The 22139-nt window shown below is 48.0% G+C and overlaps 1 protein-coding gene across 1 annotated transcript in view; it reads right to left on the bottom strand.

Annotated features, from left to right (window-relative positions):
• Positions 1–22139, bottom strand: part of ARMC1 (armadillo repeat containing 1) — a 161098-nt gene that overhangs the window by 63328 nt on the left and 75631 nt on the right. Inside the window, exon 4 of the mRNA XM_085605529.1 lies at positions 9894–10083. Coding sequence (XP_085461655.1) covers positions 9894–10083 — 190 coding nt within the window. The remainder of the gene's footprint in view (positions 1–9893; positions 10084–22139) is intronic.

The raw sequence follows: 22139 nt of genomic DNA, 5'->3' as shown, positions 1-22139 counted from the left end.
ACCTTCCCTGGATAAGCCAGTCGTCCAGATAAGGATAGACATGTATGTGCTGTCTCCTTAAGTGTGCCGCCACTGTTGCCAGGCACTTGGTGAACACTCTGGGTGCCGTTGTTACTCCGAAAGGGAGGACTTTGAACTGGTAATGTTGGTTGAGAACAGTGAACCTGAGATATTTTCTGTGTGATGGGTGTATGGGTATATGGAAATACGCATCTTTGAGATCTAGTGTCGCGAGAAAGTCTCCCTGTTTGAGCAACGGCAGCACCTGTTGCAAGGTGAGCATGTGAAAATGCTCTGATAGAATGTAACGGTTTAGAGGTCTTTAATCCAGTATGGGTCTGAGAGACCCGTCCTTTTTGGGGATCAGAAAATACAGTGAGTACACTCCTGATCCCTGTTCTGCTGCTGGCACGAGTTCTATGGCTCCTTTTTGGAGCATACTGAGAACTTCCAGGTGGAATAAGTGCAAGTGCTCTGCGGACATAGGATGGTGTCTTGGTGGTATGTTTGGTGGAATGGATGTGAGCTCCAGACAATAATCGTACTGGACAATGTCTCTCACCCACCTGTCTGTAGTGATGGACTTCCAGACCGGCAGGAACTCCTGGAGTCTTCCTCCGACAGGTGTTACGTGGTCGGGGGGCAGTGATAAGGTGTCACTGTTTGTTGGTGGCGGAGGACCTGGAGCTGTTGTTTCCTCGGCCCCTGCCCTTGACGTTGTTTCCACGGTATCCACCTCTGTTATTCTTCTTATAGGTGGTCTGTGTACCGTGTTTAGTGTAATGCGACTGTTGGGAGTTCTGGCCTCTAGATGGTCCTCTGTTGGTAGAGCGACGAAAGGACCCACTCCTAAACTGCTGTGATTGCAGAGCCCCCATAGACTTTGCAGTCTCTGTATCTTTTTTGATCTTTTCTAGGGTGGTGTCAAGTTCGGGGCCAAAAAGGGAGTCAGGGTTGACAGGTTGATTGAGTATTGTTGTCTGTATCTCTGGTTTGAATCCTGAGATTCTCAACCAAGCATGCCTTCTTAACATGACGCTGGTGTCAATAGCCCTAGCTGCAGTGTCCGCTACGTCAAGAGCGCACTTAATGGAAGCGTTGCTTATGAGCTTCCCTTCCGTAATAAGCGACTCTGCTCCTTCCTTAAACTGATCTGGGTGGTGTTGTAGCAGTGTCTTCAGGGTATCATAATGCGCCCTGTCGTATCGAGCCAGAAGTGCCTGAGTGTTGACAATTCTCCAGATGTTAGCTGCCTGTGCAGCAACTCTTTTTCCTGAAGTTTCCAAGACCTTAGACTCCTTGTCAGAGGGAGGAGCATCACCCGTTGTCTGTGAATTGGCTCTCTTCCGAGCATTGGACACCACCAACGAGTCCAAAGGCAACTGGCCTCTTATGTAGGTAGGGTCCACAGGAGCTGGCCTATATTTTCTGTCAATCCTAGGGTTTAGTACTCTCGCGCTTGTGGTTTCCTTAAAAATGTCATTAGCCGGTTTTAGGACCCCCTTCAGCATGGGCAGAGTCTTAACAGATCTTTCTGAGGTAGAGAACGTATCCATCAGAAAATCATTCTCAATAGGATCAGTGTGGAGCTGTACATCATGATTTTTAGCTGCTCTCTCAATCAAGGCATTGAAAGCAGCAGTATCCTCAGTAGGAGATGATTTTACCACATATGCCTGTGTGTCTGGAGCAGTATGTGGGTCCCCTGTACCAATATCGTCCACCCAAGGTTGGTTTTGATCTTCAGGGTCAGTGTCCACAGGATAAGTGTCCTCAACATCACCAGCATCCCCTGCATCCACATCAAATTGTGTGGGTGAAAATGACTGAGGCTCCTGGTCATAATATTAAACATGTTCTACTAGAACTGGTGACGTGGTCCTCTTCTTCTTCAATGGAATTCTGTATGGCTCCATTGATTTCTGTGGCAGTATCTTTCTTTTATATATTGACAGTCTACCAGTCTCCGCATCGATAAACTGCCTTGGCTCCTCATCTTCCTGAGGTACTTCGACAGCTCTCTGTCCCATTGGCATTCCTGTTGGTGCTTCGACAGGTTTCTTCGGGTCGACCCCTTTTTGAGGCTCGAGACCCTTCTTTGCGTCGAACATCTTCGGTCGTACCGCCGGTGGTAGTCCGAATTTTATGTGCGTCGACGCGATGTGAACTGTGCTGACCGTGTTCGGCTGCGGGGGTGCTTTTGCGCCGAGCATGGAAGCCGTGTCGTGGATGCGGAGTAACGACTCCGACACCTTCTTCTTTAGGAAGGGAGACGGTGTTGTTGAGTCGACACGTTCCGTCGATACCCTTTTGGACGTGGCATCTAACCCCGAACCAGACGCCGTGTTCTCGACACGAGGTCCGGGATGGGTCGGCCGTCGCGAGGCGCTCTGTATTTTTGTGTCGACTATCCTCGGCGCCGATTTTTTCGGGTCGGCAACCTTGACCTTGGTTGTTGGCGCCGCCTTCGGCTCGACGTCCCCATGAAGTCTCTGTGCGTCGACGGCCTTCTTGTGTTTGTTCGGCTCCGAGGGCTTCGAGGCCTTGTTGCCGATGAGAGATTCTTTCACTTTCGGTTTCGAGGTAGGTGCCTGTGCCTTCAGTTTCGATTTCGTTTGATCGAATGATGGCGCTTTCGATACCGATGGCTCTTTAGGGTAGTTCGTAGCCGGGCCTTTATGCGGGGCTGTAGAACGAGAGGAATGATCTTGGGTAAGGCCTTGTGGCGATCCCTCGACCTGAGCCTTATCAAGTGCCTCTCTGGGCCCTGTACCGACATGTGGGCCTAGCTCATCTTCTGAGCCATCTTCCTCGGCCCCAAGGGCCTCCTCGTCGTCTCCTACCTCTTCGACGACACCATCTTCCTGTTCGTCTACTATACGCTCGTCTTCGGCATTCTCGCTCCGAAGCCGGATCCGAGAGCTCCCCCCGAGCTTAAAGGTCCACGACCTCCTCATCTTCTGTCCCGAAGATGTTGTCCGGGTTCGGCGTCGCTTTCTGCGCCTCGAGCCGAGCTGCTCGACGAATGAGAAGGGTCTTCTTCGATCGAAACCTGGAACACGCCATACAGGTGGCTTCGTCGTGGTTTGGAGAGAGACACTTGTTGCACACCGGGTGCACGTCGAAGCGAGCATACTTAGCGTTGCAAAGAGGGCAACGCTTAAAGGGGCTATATGATGTCTTTGGTTCCATCGTTGATGATCTACTCGAGAACGCCCTCGACAAATATACTTGGCGCCGAACGAAAACAATACCGACGAATGTAAAGGCCTAAATACTCAAAGAGCTAAGATTAGGACATCCGAACCCAATGGCGGAATCCGAACCCAATGGCGGAAAAAACAATCTGAGGATGGAGGGGATGCCCATGCGCACTGTTGTCCAGGGGAGGAACCACCTATCTCGTGATACTTCGAAGACTCTTCCAGGACAACAATGTGCAATCATCCGGACCCAAAACTAGGCGGCGATCTATGCACAGATATGAATTCAGCAGCCCACATGCCTCGAACCCATTGATTTGGGTGCTTAAGGGTGCACACCAATAATTAGCGAACCCTATGAGCATTTTTCCTTTTAGGAGATGAATCTTCTTGTACTACACATACAGATGTCAACTACATTTTCCCTTTTTCAACTTTTTCTCCCAGTGGGCAGATCATGTTCGAGCCTGCTGCATTTTTTGGACAGGGGCCAGAGGGAATTAACCACTATGAACTTGCCCCCTCCTAAGTGCTCTCATAATAGAGGATGATCACCCCTTAAATGAACAATAGGAAGAGCAAGAGTAACTAGGGACTAGTCTACAAAGTTGGGGCACATGCCTTTTCATAATTCCCCCTGGAGAAGTGCCCATCAACGCCCCTCAGTTCCCATTTCCTCCAAGCGTATGTTATGGTTGAGAAAAATGAATCGCACATTTAGAAATCAACATATTTTACCACATTAGAAATATAATACAGAACATATTTTTAACATAAGTAAAAGGAATATTTAGAAATACCTTACAAAATGTGTGAATATCTTTTGGTAGAATAAGTAAATAAAACCAAAACATATTGTATAGTGACAAACAGAGGTGACAGATGCTATTAGAAACGCTTCACTGAAATTGCATGTGTTTTTGAATTTTGCACAAAGCAACTATTCTTTAGCCTGTGCAGCGACTAGGCCTGAAGTTTCTTTTCGACCTTTGCTCATAGTAAAACGTCTGTACAAACAGCCTAACATTTATGTCATATTAGAAATGTGCCTACTTTCGTATTATGTTCATTTAGTTCTTCTCTCTCCATGTTAGATCATTTACCTTAAGAATAATAGAATGAGTGGATATGTAGACTTATAAGGCTGCTCAAATATTAACTCAATATAAGTTTTCACATTTGCTGACTATTCTTTGTTTCTGCCCTGAAACTCACAATGTGCCTTTAGCTTAGGTGAGGTGAGAGGGTTCTCATGGGAACCTTCCTTCATGTAACAATTGTACTAAAGGACTGTATCAATTTGGATGACCAGAGTACAGACTGTGGGAATCGGAAGAAGATGCATCGTATGACTAACACCACCTTACGAACTGTTATTATTGGACATTGGGAGAAGGCACCAATATGAATCGATGCATGTGTTGAAAGGTTAGAAGAACAAGTGCTCCTAGCTAGTCAGGCACACCTCTATTTTTTCTCTTACCCGTCCTGTAATCTTGCTGCTGGATCTTCTTATTTGCCTAAGAACTCTTCTTCATAGAAAGCTGATTTCCTTTATACTTTTGAGGTGACTTCTTTTATTAATTTCATGATCAATGCTACTGCACGGATCATTATTCTGTAAGTTGCCACTGCAGCTTTAGGGAATTCGGCTGCGATCCAGAACTACTCATCAAGAGGAGTTTGCCTTCCTATTCATCGCTCTCTTCCAGCAGACCTCTTCATTGGTTCTTATTTAGTTAGAATAGGTCCTTTAGTTAGTTTATTGGGTTTCTTTATGGAACACATGACTTAATTGCTAATTTCTAACCTCTTATATGTTTCTAATTTGAATAAAGATACTTGAGATTCTAACCATAAAGATAATAAAGCCTTTAAAACTAAACCCAACCTCTCATCATTGGCACAACATAATCCTAAATGTCCATTATGTTTAATGACTTAACTTTGTAGGTGGCTCTAATTCTCTACACAGAGGAAAAGTTCCATCTGACTTCTCCCGGAGCCTGGAGGATTCTCCATGGTGCAATTTCTAAGTGGGTGTATTTTAAGGGCAGAACCATCAAGGAGAGTCCGTTTGGGCTCAAGCTTGGTTGTGCTTAAATATCATATTGCTGGAGTCTGTACATTGTTTGAATGATGAATTGCAATAGTATACATACTACATCACACTAATATGTGCATCCATGCATCCTTTTCTTGGAGCAGGCCGTATGGAAAGAATTCAGAGGTTATCCATAAAAAAATACCAGAGGTATTCTGAAGGGTGGGTGTGGCAAACAGAAAAATGCAAAATGTAAACGGTTTTCCCCTTGCTTGATCTATCTAATAAAATACCTAACTAAGCGAACAAAAGGACATACCCAGCTACGCTAATGAGAGGGTAAACCCATAGTGAACACTCGACAACTCAGATCAGTCAGTCCCTTAGCTGGGCAAGGATTCATAAATCGGAAGGATCAAACACAAACCCACTGATTAGCAAGTGGACGGACAGTCAATCAACCAAACATTGACTTCATCCAATGCAATTGAATAGAAGAGGAGTAAAAAGAGGTTGAATGTGCAAAGATAAGGGGAATGGTATAAAAAAAAAAAGTCCGGATACATTTATTGACATCCCCATTAAAGCAGAAGGATGTATCCATAAGCTCTCTTTTACATTCTCCATGGCAAGACTCTCATGCATCGGCACAATGTAGTCCTGTAAACGTATAACCCTCTCAAGTTTTATAGACATTGCAGTGGAGTTTGAATTTTATTCTCTGCTCTGCCAGATACCAATTATGTTTTTGAGCATATGGCCCTGGTTTGTTCAGTACAGGGAGGTAGTTGCAGCTGCAAGAGGTGCCTTTGCAGCAACATAAGTTTGTAGCAAAAATGATCAGCAACTAATATGATTTGGTGAACAAAAGATGGTTTTGGTTTAACCATACCTCAACATGCTTTATGGTCCAAGTAGAGAATGTAGAGGATTCTAGTTCAGTTGGCCACATGAATGGAAGCAGATTATCTAAAAGTGATGTTCATGTAGAAGTAGGTCATCATCCAGAGATGCACGTTTCTGACGAGCTGTGGTGTTTTTATTCAGGACTATTTGCTGTCCGGCAATATCAATGCTATTTACAGTGTTTCTTTGCTGAAGTACTGTGTGCATTGTGGATATCTCCGGGTAAGAGATATTTCTATGTGTTCTGGTAAAACAAGCTGCTTTACACTCCTGGACTAAGCTTGAAGGCTGCTCTCCACAGCTATAACTTGAGAGCTTTCTAAGGTTGTCTAAGAACTCTTAAATCACCATAAAGGTTGTCTGGACAGGTGCAAGGTGTCCATTTACATAAGTGTACATCATATACCAGGCCAGCTTCTCACAGCTGGAAAGAAGCATTACTAACTACTGTTAAATACACGCTCAGTGCAATAAAGTGGCCTCTAGGGGTAGGCGAATAGGGTTCAACATAAATATTTGATACCTTCAAATTACCATCTACATTGTAGACTTGTTCAAGGGTCAATATCAAGGAAGGATTGTATTTAAAGAGGGGTTGATAGGCTAACGTTTCTAACTTTTCTACTTTTTCAACTTCGATCTGAAGGACGTTGCTTTCAAAGAAGGACATCAGATTCTTTCAAAGCTGGTCACAGACGAAAGGTTCTTGGAGAATTCCTTTGTTTGGTTCTTGGCAGACTATCTTGGATTGCACTGGGAGTTTTCTTTGCATCTGGAAGTTCTTCAGTATTTTCTCTTCTTGGCTTAGCAAAACTCTAGAACATCAGCACCTTGGGTTGTCCTCCAAGGAGGTCCTAGTTTACGGTGTAGTCTTTTCATAGTGAGAAAGTATCAACACAACTGAACCGCTTGCTGACAGCTTTCGCCATTGTTTGAATTTTTCTTTTTAGTTGCAAATGAAGTCACTACAGCCATAGGTGAACAGATAGTTGCTTCATCCATGGTGTTTTCACAGTTAGATGCAGGCCAAGCAAAATGCCTAAACATTGCTTCTGCAAAAATGTTACTCTTTCCACACCCATTTTTGTGGGCTATACGTACATTCCCTATTTGCACTGGTTCCTATTTTGGGATTTTGCCCTACAAAAGAAAGTCATTGTGTATTATTTACTCCTTTTAATTTGTGTTGTATGTTTATTTACTAAACTGCATTTTGCAACCTTCAGCTGTTTAGCCTAACTGTTAAATAAAACATATTACCCTAACTTAACATACCCATGTATTCTACCTTAACACTACAATCACATGTAATAAGGTGAACAGGGTGCAATGAGTTGCAGTACTTTAGATAAATGTAGTACTACTATTCCCTCTCCTAATAACATGGAGTCAAAAGGGCAGGGAAAAATCTAGGAACTATTAATATCCAAGTCCACCCTGGCCTTCATACAGCTAAACATCAAAGCTAATTAAATCTGTGCAGAAGAATTTATCAGGCTAAGTTAGTGCAGTCAATGAGAATCCTTGATTTTACGCTACATCTTGCTTAGTCCCCATGACACAAGTTACTCTGGAACTGAAATAGGATTAAATCAGGATGGTGAGCAGTTTGGTATAGCCTAGCAGACCATAGGAAATATTTTCCAATGGCGTTTACAGCTCATTGGGCAATTGTTGAGAAAGGGAGAGGGAAAACATTCCAGTAGCTATTTGAAAACAAGCACTGGTGATACTAATAGGTTTTAGCTTTTGGCTTTGCCAATGCTTTTTGCCACCTGTTGCAGTCAATGCTGTTTATTGTCTGCACCAAAAAAATTGTATTACTGATGCTATACAGCACACGAGAAGATGTAGGAAAGTGGCTGAATAAGAAGCAAGCAAATGAGATTGACAAGTTATCTAACCAATGATAAGTAGCCCAGTCAGCACCGTTTCCAGAAGCAATTTTTCCACAAAGAGATTATCACTAGGGCCCTGAGTCTTTTCAGGGACTCTAATGATATGCACATTGTTGCTCCTCGAGCGCCCCTCCGTATCATCCAGGCCCTCTGTGAGAGTCTTGACCTCTGTTTGAACCTTATGTAACTGGGCCGTATTGTCTTTGACCACAGGCGTGATGTGGGCCAGTACTTTCTCTGAGTCGGACTCTTTCATAGCCAGTTGCTTATGACGGGCGCGAAGTAGCCCCAGGTCTAAAGTGTCTGTTTTGATCTTGTATTCAAGAGCCACTTTGGTGTCCTAGATCGCTGCCAGAATGCATTCAGTGTGTGCTTCCACTGCACGTCTTCTGCAAGCTGTGGCCGGGAATTTGCCTGCTGCCCCATTTTGGTTTGTTTAGGTTGCACCATGCATCCAATCACTTCGGGGGGTATTCCGTCCACTGGCCACCCCACCACACCGCCTCCCAAGCACAGTCCGGACCATACGCAGCGCCATTATTTAATACATCTTTAATCTACATATACTTACTTCCTTTATGCATCAATTTATCTTCCAGGTACTTATGGATCTATATATTTATTACTTCTAACTAAGCATATCCAATGCACTACCCTAGTTCTAACCATATACTTCTATCACTATATCCTCGACCTCCGCTCTCTCATTCATCCCAAACCCCATAACACTACTATAATCCCCAAAATAACCCTCTCCTCCCTACTCTACCTGTCCTTGCATCATCTCATACCTGGTTTACTATTCCGATCCCCCAAAACAAGCCTTTCTAAACCCTTCCCTCTGACTCTTCTGCCTTCACATCCCTTTTACTCATTCCAAGCCCCCTCCTACTGCTGTGACCTCCAACAAAGTCTAATCCTTCCCTCTTTTATCCCTCCACTATCCTTTTGAATCCAAGTAACAGACTAACATGTCCACCTCTCAAATTAATTTTATATTTCACTATACTAATTCACCACTAATCCTCTATGGATTCCAGATTAGCGTGCTACTAGCTAAAATAGCACTTCAACTCATCAGGGGTAGCAAGCGCTATATAAATACAAACCTTTTTCCCTCCTCTATCCCTCCGCTATCCTTCTCAATACAAATAACTGGCTTACATATCCACCACTCAAATTACTTTCATATTTCACTATACTAATTCACCACTAATCCATTATGGGTTCCGGTGTAGCGTGCTACTCGCCGAAAAAGTGATTAGACGCCTCCAGGGGTAGTAAGCACTATATAAATGCAATTACAATACAATACTACGCAAGTACACAATAGGTCTTGCGAGGACAGCTAATGTAGAGGAGACCTAAAAAAGAGACATGTGGAGGCAATGTTTGACAAAGTGTGTCAGGAGCCCAAAACAGTAACCTCCAGAAAATAATTGAACAGAGCTCCCACCAACAGTGTTTCAGAGATGCCTCGCATTAGACTCACCAAAAGTTGATCTATCGTTCACAGAAGACAATAGTGTGGTCCTTTAAGTGGATGGTGTGTAAATCATTAAATTAGTGAGAAAGCGAATCTTAGTTTACCCTTCGATTAAACTTCTAAAAGGATGACAAAACATTGGAAATACCTGTACTTTTTTATTTTTTAAACTGACTTCAGGGCATGGGTACGTTGTAAATTACAGCAAAAGCAAGGTACACAAACATGAACACTCACTTCCACAGATTAATTAAACAGAAATCATTCACGTCCTGATTTTGTAGCTCATGCTAGCCAGACAGTGAGGCAAAAGACCAAAAGATGGGCCTTTCCATGGAGGTTTCAACTTCTCTTACCGTGTCCTCAAGGCCATCAATATGTAGCACCACTGTTTTGGCACGTTTATTTGTGGTCCCCAGGAAAAACTGAGCCTTCCGCCAGCGGGAATTAATTTCACTTGCAGTTTCATATTCTGAGCTACTAGATGACTGAAGAAGTCCGAACACTTCATTAGCCAAAAATTTGGTGTCTCCTGGACTGGTAGACCTGAAATGAAAAATAAAAGTGTTTCTGGAATAGTTAAGAAAAAATACCAAAAAAGTACACTGCAGACTGGTCGGTTAAAAATATAAATACAAAACAAAGATCGGTGTACCAGAAGGAATTTGCTACTTACCAGTATGCACTTGTTCTTGGCATGTAGAGCTGCAGATCTACACACTTGTGCATAGATCGCCATCTGGTGTTGGGCCCGGATGTTTGCAGTTGTTTTTCCTCTTGGAAAGTCTTTGGAAGTCACGAGGTCGGTGACTCCTCCTTTGGATCGTATTGCGCATGGGCTTCGGCTCCATCCTCAGATTGTTTTTCGCCAGCAGGGAAATGATGGAGCATAGTACTAAACAGTGAAGATGCCCATGTGTGTATCTAAATAAGATAAACTAGAACAGATAAAGGTAGCCCGGGAGGCGGGTGGGCGTGTGTAGATCTGCAGCTCTACATGCCAAGAACAGATGCATACTGGTAAGTAGCATATTCCGTTCGAGGCTTATGAGCTGCAGATTACACACTTGTGCATAGATTATATAGCAGTACCCCACCCTTAGCGGCGACCACCCGTATCTGTTGCAGTGGTTTGAAATAATGTTTTGAGTACAGCTTGGCCCACACTAGCTTGTTGCTTAGCTTGCACATCTACACAATAGTGTTTAGTGAAAGTGTGCGGTGTTGACCATGTAGCTGCTTTGCAGATATCATCTAATGGGATGTTTCCTAGAAAAGCCATTGAAGCCCCTATTTTACGTGTAGAATGGGCTTTAGGGGGAACGGATAGCGTTCGCTTTGCTTTGTGGTAGCAAATCTGAATGCATTTGACAATCCACCTAGCTATCCCCGACTTGGAGATGGGGTTGCCCTTGTGCGGTGGAGAGAAAGAGACAAACAGTTGTTTGGTCTTACGGAAAGGTTGTGTTCTCTCGATGTAGTAGAGTAAGGCTCGTTTGACATCTAGTGTGTGGAGAGCTCTTTCTGCAACAGTTTGTGGTTGCGAGAAGAATACTGGTAGTTCTACAGATTGGTTTAGGTGAAAAGGAGAAATGACTTTAGGGAGGAATTTGGGGGTTGGTACGGAGAACCACTTTGTTATGGTGCATTTGTAGGAAAGGTTCTTGAATGGTGAATGCTTGCATCTCACTGACCATTCTAAGGGAAGTGATAGCTACGAGAAAAGCTGTTTTCCAGGTTAAATATTGGAGTTCACATTTGTGCAACGGTTCGAAGGGAGGCCCCATTAGTCTGGTGAGAACGATATTTAGGTTCCACACAGGTGAGGGTGGCACTCTGGGGGGAATTATTCTTTTAAGGCCTTCCATAAAGGCTTTAATGGCAGGTACTCTAAAAAGTGATAGATGTTGCCTGTTTTGTAGGTAAGCTGCTATAGCTGCGAGGTGCAGGCGAATGGACGTATAGACTAGATTACACCTTTGTAGGTGGAGTAAGTAGCCTATGATGTGTTGAATGGAGACGTCTAGGGGATTGATGGTGTTGTTGTGACAATAAACAACAAAACGTTTCCACTTGGCGGCGTAGCATGCTCTAGAAGTGGGTCGCCTAGCTTCCATGATGACGTTCATACAGTCAGGGGGAAGATTTAGATAACCGAATTCTAGGACTTCAGGAGCCAGATCGCAAGGTTGAGCTGAGCTGGGTCCGGGTGTCTGATCTCTCAATGGAGGTGTGGAGAGAGGCGTAATTTTTGGTGCGGTACTACAGACAGTTCCAGCAGTGTGGTGTACTACGGTTGTCTGGTCCAAGTTGGAGCTACTAGGACTAGTGTGAGGGAGTGTTGCTGTAGTTTGCGCACCACTAGTGGAATGAGTGGGAGAGGTGCAAAAGCGCACGCAAATCTGCCTGACCAGTTCATCCATATCGCATTCCCTTTGGACAATGGGTGTGGATATCTGGCGGCGAAGCTTGGGCATTTGGTGTTTTCGTGGGTGGCAAAGAGGTCTATCTGTGGATGCCCCCACATCTAAAAGTACGGGTGTAGAACTTGTGGGTGGAGTTCCCACTCGTGGATTTGTTGGGTTTGTCTGCTGAGCAGATCTGCCATAGTGCTTTGGACTCCTGGGACATGCTGGGCCAGGAGAAAGATTTTCTGGGGTATGGCCCATCTCCATTTGCTCTGTGCTAGCTGAGAGAGCGTGTGCCGCCTTGTTTTTGAATAAAGTACATGGCTGGCATGTTGTCTGTGCGGATTAGGACTGCCTTGCCTGAAATCTGTGTTTGAAAAGAATTTAGGGCTAAGAAAATCGCTAGTAACTCCAGATGGTTGATATGGAGTAACTTTTGTTGAGGTGTACATGTGCCCTGCACGGTGAGACGTAATAGATGAGCTCCCCAGCTGGAGAGCGCTGCGTCTGTGGTTAGTACTATCTGGGGAACCGGGTCCAGGAACTGTCGACCTGTGGAAAGGTTTGTGGTGGTCCACCACTGCAGAGAGCGATGGGTGCGACCGTCTACACCAGATCTGTTAATTGACCCTGGGCCTGGTTCCATTGGCGCGCTAAGCACTCTTGGAGAGGACACATCTGTAGTCTTGCGTGAGGTACTATGAAGATGCAAGAGGCCATCATCCCTATTAGTTGCATAAACACTCGAGCTGGAAGGGAGTTTTGTGCCATGAATTTTGCGCGTAGAGCCTGAATGCTTGTAATCCTGGCAGGATTGGGGTAGGCTAGCGCTTTTGAGGTGTCTATGGTGGCACCGAGGTATTGTTTTATGTGGGATGGTTGTAGATGGGACTTTGCGTGGTTTACTGAAGCTCAGTTGGTGAAGTAGCTGGATAGTGGCATGTGTGTGTTGTACACACTGGCTGTATGAACTGGCTTTTATTAGCCAGTAGTCTAGGTATGGGAAGACATGGATGTGTTGTCTCCTGAGTTGTGCTGCCACTACTGCTAGGCACTTGGTGAATACACGTGGTGCTGTTGTGACTCCGAACGGGAGTACTTTGAATTGGTAGTGTTGTCCATCCACTACGAATCTGAGGAACTTCCTGTGAGCGTTGTGCACTGGAATGTGGAAATAAGCGTCTTTCAGGTCTAAAGTGGCTAGGAAGTCATTTTGGGAAAGCAGTGGAAGTACCTGCTGGAGCGTTACCATGTGAAAATGGTCTGAGTGTATGTATTTGTTTAGGGGCCTCAGGTGTAGAATGGGCCGCAGAGTCTCGTCCCTTTTTGGTATTTCGTTGGTTGGCACGAACGTGTTCTATCGCCTTTTTCTGTAGGGGGGAGATTACCTACTGCTTTAGTAGAGTTATATGTTCTTGTGACATTGGGCGTTGTCTGGGTGGAATGTTTGGGGGGGGTAGATATAGTTCTAGGCAGTAGCCTGACCGAATTATTTGTGTTACCCATTTGTCTGAGGTGATGGTGGCCCAGACAGGGAGGAAATTTTGGAGTCTGCCCCCGACCGGAGTGGGATGGTCTGGGGGGAGTGGAGGGAAGTCATTGGGTTGGTAGGGTGGCAGAGAGGGCGGTGTTTGTTTTGTCTCTGCCTTTGTTATTGTTGCCCCTGTAGCCGCCTATTTGGTAGCCCCTTGTAAAGGTGGACTGGGTAGGGGCCTTATATGAAGTGGAAGCGGTGTCGGAGTAGCCTCTGGATGTGCTCCGAAAGGAAGAGCAGCGAAAGGAGCGCCTGGGAGGGAGTGATTTTAAAGCTCCCATGGATTTTGCCATGTCCGTGTCTTTTTTTATTCTTTCTAGGGCCTCATACACTTTTGGGCTAAACAGATGTTCCTGGTCAAAGGGATGGTTGAGGATGGAGGCCTGTACCTCCGGTTTAAATCCTGAGATCCTTAGCCAGGCATGGCGATGGAGGAGGACACTAGTATTGATGGCCCTGGAGGCTGTGTCTGCTGCATCTAGGGCACAACGTATGGAGGTATTAGTAATGGTTTTGCCCTCCTGAATTAGCTCGTTGGCCCTAGGTTTGTATTTATCAGGGAGATGTTGCATTATGGCTTCTAATTCGTCATAATGGGCCCTGTCATACCTGGCTAGTAGCGCTTGTGTATTAGCGATACGCCATATGTTGGCAGCTTGAGATGCAGTACGCTTCCCTGATGGGTCCAAGAGTTTAGACTCTTTGTCAGGTGGTGGTGCTTCGCCGGACGCTTGGGAGTTGGCCCTTTTACGTGCTGTGGACACTACCAGAGAATCTAGTGGTGCTGGCCCTCTGATGTAGGAGGGATCTGTAGGGGCGGATTTATATTTCTTTTCAATGCGCGGGTTAATGACCCTGGCTCTGACTGGGTCTTTAAAGACCTCTGGCGCATGTTTTATAACTCCCTTGAGCATAGGCAATATGGAGGTAGTCCTATGTGTAGTGTCAAACGTATCGAGGAGGAAATCCTCCTCCACGGGGTCGGTATGGAGATCTACCCCGTGATAGTCTGCCGCCCTTTGTAGTAGATGGTTGAACCCCAGTGAGTCTTCTGGTGGGGAAGGCCTGGAAGGGTAGAGATCATCCTGTGGGACGTCAGGGATGTCAGGGATATTATAATCGTCCCATGGGTCTGGGGAGCCTGTGGGAGTGGGGTCCCCAGTAGGTAAATCTTCGGGCACGTCTCCTATGTCATCATATGGATCCCCCTGATCATCATCATCATCCGGAGAGAGTATTGGGGAATGATGAGGTGGTGGCGGAGATGGTGGAGGAGGGGAAGGTGGAGGAGGTGGTGGAAGTGGGGAAGGTATTCTCAAAGGAGAGGTAGCAGAGTCCTTCCTCTTTGGAGGTGGAGGCGGAGCAGGTTTATCCAGCTGTCTCTTTTTGATGGAGAGCATCAAATGTCCGGTTTTAGGATCCTTGGTTAGTGTTTTTTGTAATGGATCCGGTGTAAAAATTTCTGGTGATGTTGGTTGGTCCGTCGGCGCCGAAGGCGTCGGGCCGTTGGTTTTTTGGCTTTATCCGTGCTGGTTCGTTGTTTGGAAATATGCTGGGAAAAGTCTGATTGTTTGGTCGGCGCTGAGGTGGATTTCGGCTTCGAAGTGTCTGTGCCGCTGGCCTTGTGTGCTTTTGTCGGTGCCAAAGATGGTGTCGGCACCGAGGAGCTGGAGCTGCTTCTCGACACCGAGTGTTTTGGTGCGGGGCTCCGTGTCGAAGCGGAGGCCATTTTCTTTTTCGGTGTCGAAGAGTGTTTATCAGCACCGAGGGTGGGCTGGCTCGGGCACGAGCCGCCAGAAGGCTTAGTCGGCTTCTTTACCGGGCCCGAAGGTGCGGTGTGAGAAGCAATGTCTTTGGTGGGTTTGCTTAGGCCCGGAGGCGAAGGCGTGACCAAAGCCTTTTTCGGTGACGGCGAGGGTGTAGGGGGTGGGGGGGGGTAGATTGGTACTCACGACCCTCTGTGCCGGAGTGATGTCCTCCACATCTGAATCGTCGGCTTCGGAGGCGCTGACGAGTCCCTCGTCGTTATGGTGTTCTTCTGGAGCATCGACGCCTTCCCCGACGATGTCGTCCGGAATCGTGGTCGACGAGTGTGCCATGGTTCTTCTAGCCTTTCGGTCTCGAATGGTTTTCTTGGACCGGAAGGACTTAGACGCCGGACAATCTCGAGCCTCGTGTTCAGGGGAGAGGCAGAGACTGCATACTTCGTGGAGATCGGTGTGGGGGAACTTGGACCCACATCAAGGGCACTTCTTGAAGGGAGTCCTTTCCATTAGCCAGGACCGGAGCTTGGGTAGGCCCGAAGGCCGTCGTCGACGACCGGAATCGAAGGTTTTTGCCAATGAGAGGCGCGTCAAGTGGGGAGATCGCGTTCGAAAACAATACCGCAAGTTGGGTTGAGGATTGCGCGTCGATCGTCGAACTGGAAGCTGTTCGGAACCGGAGCGCGAAGATCACATCCGCGCCCGATGGCGGAAAAAAACAATCTGAGGATGGAGCCGAAGCCCATGCGCAATACGATCCAAAGGAGGAGTCACCGACCTTGTGACTTCCAAAGACTTTCCAAGAGGAAAAACAACTGCAAACATCCGGGCCCAACACCAGATGGCGATCTATGGACAAGTGTGTAATCTGCAGCTCATATGCCTCGAACAGATAATTCTCCCAGAAACAAATTCTGGAATCTAAAGCCTAATTAGTCAGGACACCTTGGCTGAGCTGTACCATTTACTCTGGGCACTGTCTTAAATGTGAAGAGATCTTATTTTGAGCCAGCAGTTAAGGAGCTTTAAATAGGAAAGAAATCACTAGCTAGGAGTTTATTTTGTGCCCTCAGAAGATCTTTCATTTAACCACGTGTCATGTCCCAAGACTCAGTCTAACAGCAACCTTGACCTACCACTATTATTTCCAAAGAGCCACAAAACACTATCTCTCTATGCGGATGTCTAGATTCCAGGAGCTTAATTATTACCTGGTGAAATAAACTCAGTAAATGCCACCATCCAGGTTCTAGTGCCTAAAATAGATATATATTCAGTGTAAAAATATAAAAATTGCATGCAGTTGTTGGGAGCATAACATAACGGCTTATAAAGAAGAGGAATTGAATAACTGAGCGTTTCCCGTCTGTAGCAATTTCATTATTTTCAATGCTTGTTTATTTTTAGCACTCATTTGTCACAGCCTTACTTTTTACCCCTTCACTGTGATCTTGAAGTATTTGCATGGTGCTCAGACAAAAAACAAAATGCAACCCAAAGTTCCCATCAGACCCTATTATGATTTACTGCTTTCGTACTATCACACATTACAGTCCATATCATCATACAGGTTAATCCACAAAAAGGAGTAGTTTCTTTTCTGTAACTCCAGTTCTGTAGTAGGGGTATCTCTGTTATAGTCATAATCTAGTGAATAGTCCCGCCCATGTGCGTGGACCCCGGAGCAATAAAAAATAATCTCTAAAGGTGACAAATCATGCAGACCTGCATACACCTTTAAGAGAGAATTTAATTTAAAGACAGATAATGCAGCCTATACCCACAGGCTACACTGTCCAGTACTTCAACTAGAATTCCACCAACATCCACAAACAGCACTGCCTGTCTAGCTTTTCTCCACATAGGAAAAAACCCTGCCTCTACCAGCAAAAGCCTCTGGAATGATAGAGAGGAAGGAGTGGACAGACAAGCTCCATAGGCTGCCATTATGTGGCTTAGAACAGGATACTGTGCCTTTAAAAAAACTTTCCAGATTTCCAGAACTTTCCCCAGTATCCCAGAATGCCCAGCAGGTCCCATTTACTTTCAGTTCTTTTTGAAGGCGTAGCACGCCAGACCTGTAGCATTCTTCATATGAATAATAATCTCTCCACCGGGGAGGAGGGCGGGCGCTTATGACTATAACAGAGATACCCCTACTACAGAACTGGAGTTACAGAAAAGAAACTACTCCTTCTGTAGTAGGGGATCTCTGTGTATAGTCATAATCTAGTGAACAGAATGGCAAGCCCATCCCCACACAACAACAGCGGTGGAGAACAACAAGACAAAAACCACTACTGTGCGAACAAATTTCGCAGCGAAGCCTGCCCAACCTGAGCATCTGCCCTGGCATCCGAGTCCAGACAGTAATGCGCAGCAAAGGTATGGACCGACTTCCAAGTGGCCGCCTTGCAGATTTCTGCAATAGGAACATTACGCAGCAAAGCCGTCGTGGCAGCTTTGCCCCTGGTGGAATGAGCCTTAGGCTTAACCCCTAAGGTCTTATTAGCCTTTTGATAACACAATTGTATGCAGGACACAATCCACCGAGAAATGGACTGCTTAGAGGTCGCAAGACCAGTCCTGACTAATCCATAATTAACAAACAATTGGTCAGACCTACGAATATCCTTGGTCTTATCCAGATAAAATTTCAACACCCTCCGAACATCCAGGGAATGGAGAGACCTTTCCGCTGGCGAAGAGGGATTCTGAAAGAACGTAGGTAAAGTTATGGTCTGGTTGACATGAAAGTCAGAGATAACCTTAGGAAGAAATTTAGGGTGAGTACGCATCACAACCTTAGCAGCATGAAATACAGTATAAGGTTCTTGACAACATAATGCCTGAATTTCACTCACCCTGCGGGCCGATGTAATGGCCACTAGGAACGCCGCCTTCCAGGATAGGTGCTGCAATGAAGCCTTGTAAATGGGTTCAAAAGGCTCCTTCATCAGTCTGGACAGCACCACATTCAAGTCCCAGGAAGGCGAGGGAAGTCTGACGGGAGGAAACACTTTCTTCAAGCCTTCCAAAAAATCCTTGACCACAGGGATCTGAAAGAAGGAAGTCTGTGAAGGGCATTTCCTGTAAGCAGTCAAAGCAGCCAGATGAACCTTAATGGAATGGAAATTAAGGCCAGACTGCGCCAGATGTAAAAGATACGGAAGGATGACATCTTCCTTACATGTCGTCGGATCAAAGTTCTTGGACTTACACCAGATACAGAACCTCTTCCACTTGTAAGCATAGGATGTCCTAGTGGAAGGTCGTTTAGACTCCTTCAGTATGTCCATACAATCGTCTGGTAGATTCAGATGGCCATATTGCACTATTTCAGAAGCCATGCCGCCAAACTCAAAGACGAGAGGTTGGGGTGCACCATCCGCCCCCCGAACTTCGTGAGAAGGTCCGGCCTGCACGGCAACCGCATGTGAGGAAGGAGAGACCGGTGAAGTAGGTCCGTGAACCACCACTGCCTGGGCCACACCGGGGCGATCAGGATCATCCGCGCCCTGGACTGGGACAGCTTGATGAGCACTGCCGGAATCAGGGGAATGGGTGGAAAAGCGTACAGAAAGCTGTTCGACCAAACGATCCATAGCGCATTCCCCAGCGTCCCCCGCTGGTAGTACCTGGATGCGAAGTCTCGGCATTTGCTGTTTTCGGCGGTGGCGAACAGATCTACGTCTGGAGTCCCCCACCTTGCGAAGACTTCTCCTAGTACTTCGTCGTTTATGACCCATTCGTGGTTTTCCTGAATCAGCCTGCTCAAGGCGTCCGCCTGAGCATTCTGCACCCCTGGCAGATGCGTGGCCGTAATCGTCAGTCCTCGGGCCAGCAGCCAGCGCCAGATCGCCTGCGCCTCCTGCGACAGAGTGCGCGATCTCGACCCCCCCCTGCTTGTTGAGGTAATACATCGTGGTTGTATTGTCCGTCTGTATCAGCAGCGAGTTGGTCTGGAAGGACGGAAGGAAGGCCTTGAGTGCCAGGAAGACAGATCTGAGTTCCAGGAAATTGATGTGGTACGTCGATTCCAAAGGAGACCACTTTCCTTGAATCTGCAAGTCCCCGGAATGCGCTCCCCAGCCCTGTAGAGAAGCATCCGTCACGACACTCGTCGTGGGAATGTCCTTGTGGAAGGGAACCCCCTTGAGGAGGTTTTCCGCCGAACACCACCACTTCAGAGACTGAAGAGCATGCAGCGACAGTCGTACCTTGTCGTCCCAAGAGCCTGTCCTCTGATCCCACTGATCCTCCAAGCACTCCTGCAGTGGTCTCATGTGTAGCCGTGCGTGAGGCGTGAGGAAGATATAGGAGGCAATCGATCCCAGTAGAGAAGACACCTTCCTCACTGTCGTCGATGGAGCAGTCCTGAGGTCCTGAGCCTTCCAAAGGAGTGATAACCGTCTCTCCTCCGAAGGAGACACACTTGCTGACCGCGTATCGATGGAGGCTCCCAGGTACTGTATGCACTGGACCGGAGTCGGGACCGACTTGGACATGTTGACGTGTAACCCCAGCTTGTGCAAGAGAGCGCACGTCCATCGGAAGTGATCTTGCGCTTCCGAGAAGGATGAAGCCTTGATCAGCCAATCGTCCAGATACGGGTAGACAAACACCTTGTTCCTTCGCAGATGTGCCGCCACCACCGCCATGCACTTCGAGAAGTTCCTGGGCGCAGACTGTAGCCCGAAGGGCAGTACTGTGTATTGATAGTGATTGGCGCCGACTTGGAATCGCAGGAACTTCCTGTGCTTCAGTGCTATGGGCACATGGAAGTACGCATCCTGTAGATCTATGGCACAGAGCCAGTCTCCCCGTTGCAGCTGAGGGTAAATTTGGTGCAACAATAGCATGCGAAACTTCTCTCTGCGAATCGCAAATCCAGAATGGGCCTGAACTCGTTCTTGTCCTTCTTGCGAACGAGGAAGAACCGAGAGTACAGACCTCTTCCCCTTTGAGACAGAGGTACCTCTTCTACCGCCTTTTTTCTCAACAAGATCTCTGCCTCCGCCTGGAGCTCTCTCAACCGAGAGCTGACCGGCGGAATCGCTGGAGGCGGGCTGATAAACCGAAGACTGTATCCATTGCAAACAATATTCAGCACCCACTTGTCCCGAGTAATTTTTCTCCACTCTGCCGGAAAAAGTTGAATGCTTCCCCCCACTGGAGTGGGTAACGGTTGAGGGGGAAGTAGCCGCTCAGGGCCGAGACCCGGCCGGGCCCTTGGTAGTGGTAGTAGCCTGCTGGCCTCCTCTACCCCTCTGGCGCTTCTGGAAGGGATTCCGGAACTGCTGCTGTTGGTGCTGCTGCTGTCCCGAACCCTGCCCACGCCCTCTGCCCGAAGACCCGAACCGCCTCTGGAACGGGCGCTTCTTCTTCTCGGCCTTCTCCAACCCGACGGCCGTCAGGGTTTCCGCCTCCGCCTTCATGCGGGCCATCTCATCATCCGCATGTTTCCCGAACAGGGTTTCCCCCGAGAAGGGCTGGTTGGCCACTCTGTGCTGCGCCTCTGGTTTGAGGGACGTCAGGCGCAGCCACGAATGCCGCCTCTGGTGGACGCCATGACAGTAGGCGTGGCGGCCAACAAGGATACATCCGCCGCCCCGCCGATCACCCGATTAGAAAGCAGCATGCCTTCGCGCACTGTTTCCAAGAAGTCCTCCTTCCTGTCCCGGGGCAGCAGGTCCGCATACTGCTGCAGGGACTCCCACAGGGCCCGGTCGTAACGGCCCAACAAAGCCCCTGCACTCGCCGCCTTCATGGTGGTGGCGGCGGTCCCACACACCTTCCTGCCCGCAGAATCCAGCCAGCGGCTTTCTTTGTCAGGCGGGACCGTCGATGAAGGGGCGGTCACATGTTGTTTCCTCACCGCCGTCACGATGACCAAATCCGGCTTCGGGTCCACCCTCAAAAAGGTAGGGTCCGACTCCGGGGCCCTATACTTTTTCATGAGCCTGGAGGGGGCGGCCTTCGTCACCGCGGGCGTGAGGAACAGCTCCAACGCGGGTTCCACCAGTCCTGGTACAAGGGGCAGTAGAGGGCGAGACAGATGTTTCTTATGAAGTGTCTCGAATATCACGGACGTCGTGGGTGTTGGAACCGTCACCGTGATACCCAACTTTGCTGCCCCTCTCAACAGCACCTCTTGGAAAGAGACCAAATCGTCCACCGGAGATACCCTAGTCCCCAGCGAGTCCGACAGCGTAGGGGAAAAATCTCTGGTCGAGGATCGCGTGTGCGACCTGGACCTGTACCTCCTACGGCGTCGTCCTGAGTCCGACGATGACCGTCCATGGCTCCGTGATCTTCTCCTCCTGAGAGAGCGGGAGCGCGACCTCTTCGGCTTCGGTCTGCCCGCCGGTCTAGCCGGTCCCGGCGACCGCGGGCGTCGTGGCTTCGGAGTCCCCTGCGGCGGAGTCGGGTACCTCGGAAGGGAAACCGACCGCGGGGGAACCGCCGGCAGCCCCAATGGAGTGCGTGGTAACGACCGAGGTGGGGGCGGCGGAGGCAGTGGCCGCGGCTGTGGAGGCGGTGGTGGCGGTGGAGGTGGTGGTGGTGGCGGCGGTGGTGTTGGCGGTGGTGGTGGAGGCGGAATCGGAGGTGGTGGGGGAGGAGGCGGTGACGTAGGCCTCCGAGGAGGCGTATACACCACAGAGTACACCGATCCCGATGACTCCCTCTTCCTCGACGTCGATCTTCGCCTCGACGGCGGCCTTGGCCTCGACGGCGACCTTCGCCTCGGCGGCGATCTTCGTCTCGGCGGCGATCTGTGCCTCGACGGCGATCTTCTTGACCTAGAGCGCGATCTTCTTGACCTCTAGCGCCTCGACGTCGATCTCCTCTTCGACGGCGACGTCGACCGTCTCCTCTTCACCGACGGCGAACGGC

Source organism: Triturus cristatus, chromosome 5_1 (genome assembly GCF_964204655.1).
Source record: "Triturus cristatus chromosome 5_1, aTriCri1.1, whole genome shotgun sequence".
Lineage (NCBI taxonomy): Eukaryota > Metazoa > Chordata > Amphibia > Caudata > Salamandridae > Triturus > Triturus cristatus.
This window is presented reverse-complemented; position numbering and strand designations above follow the sequence as displayed.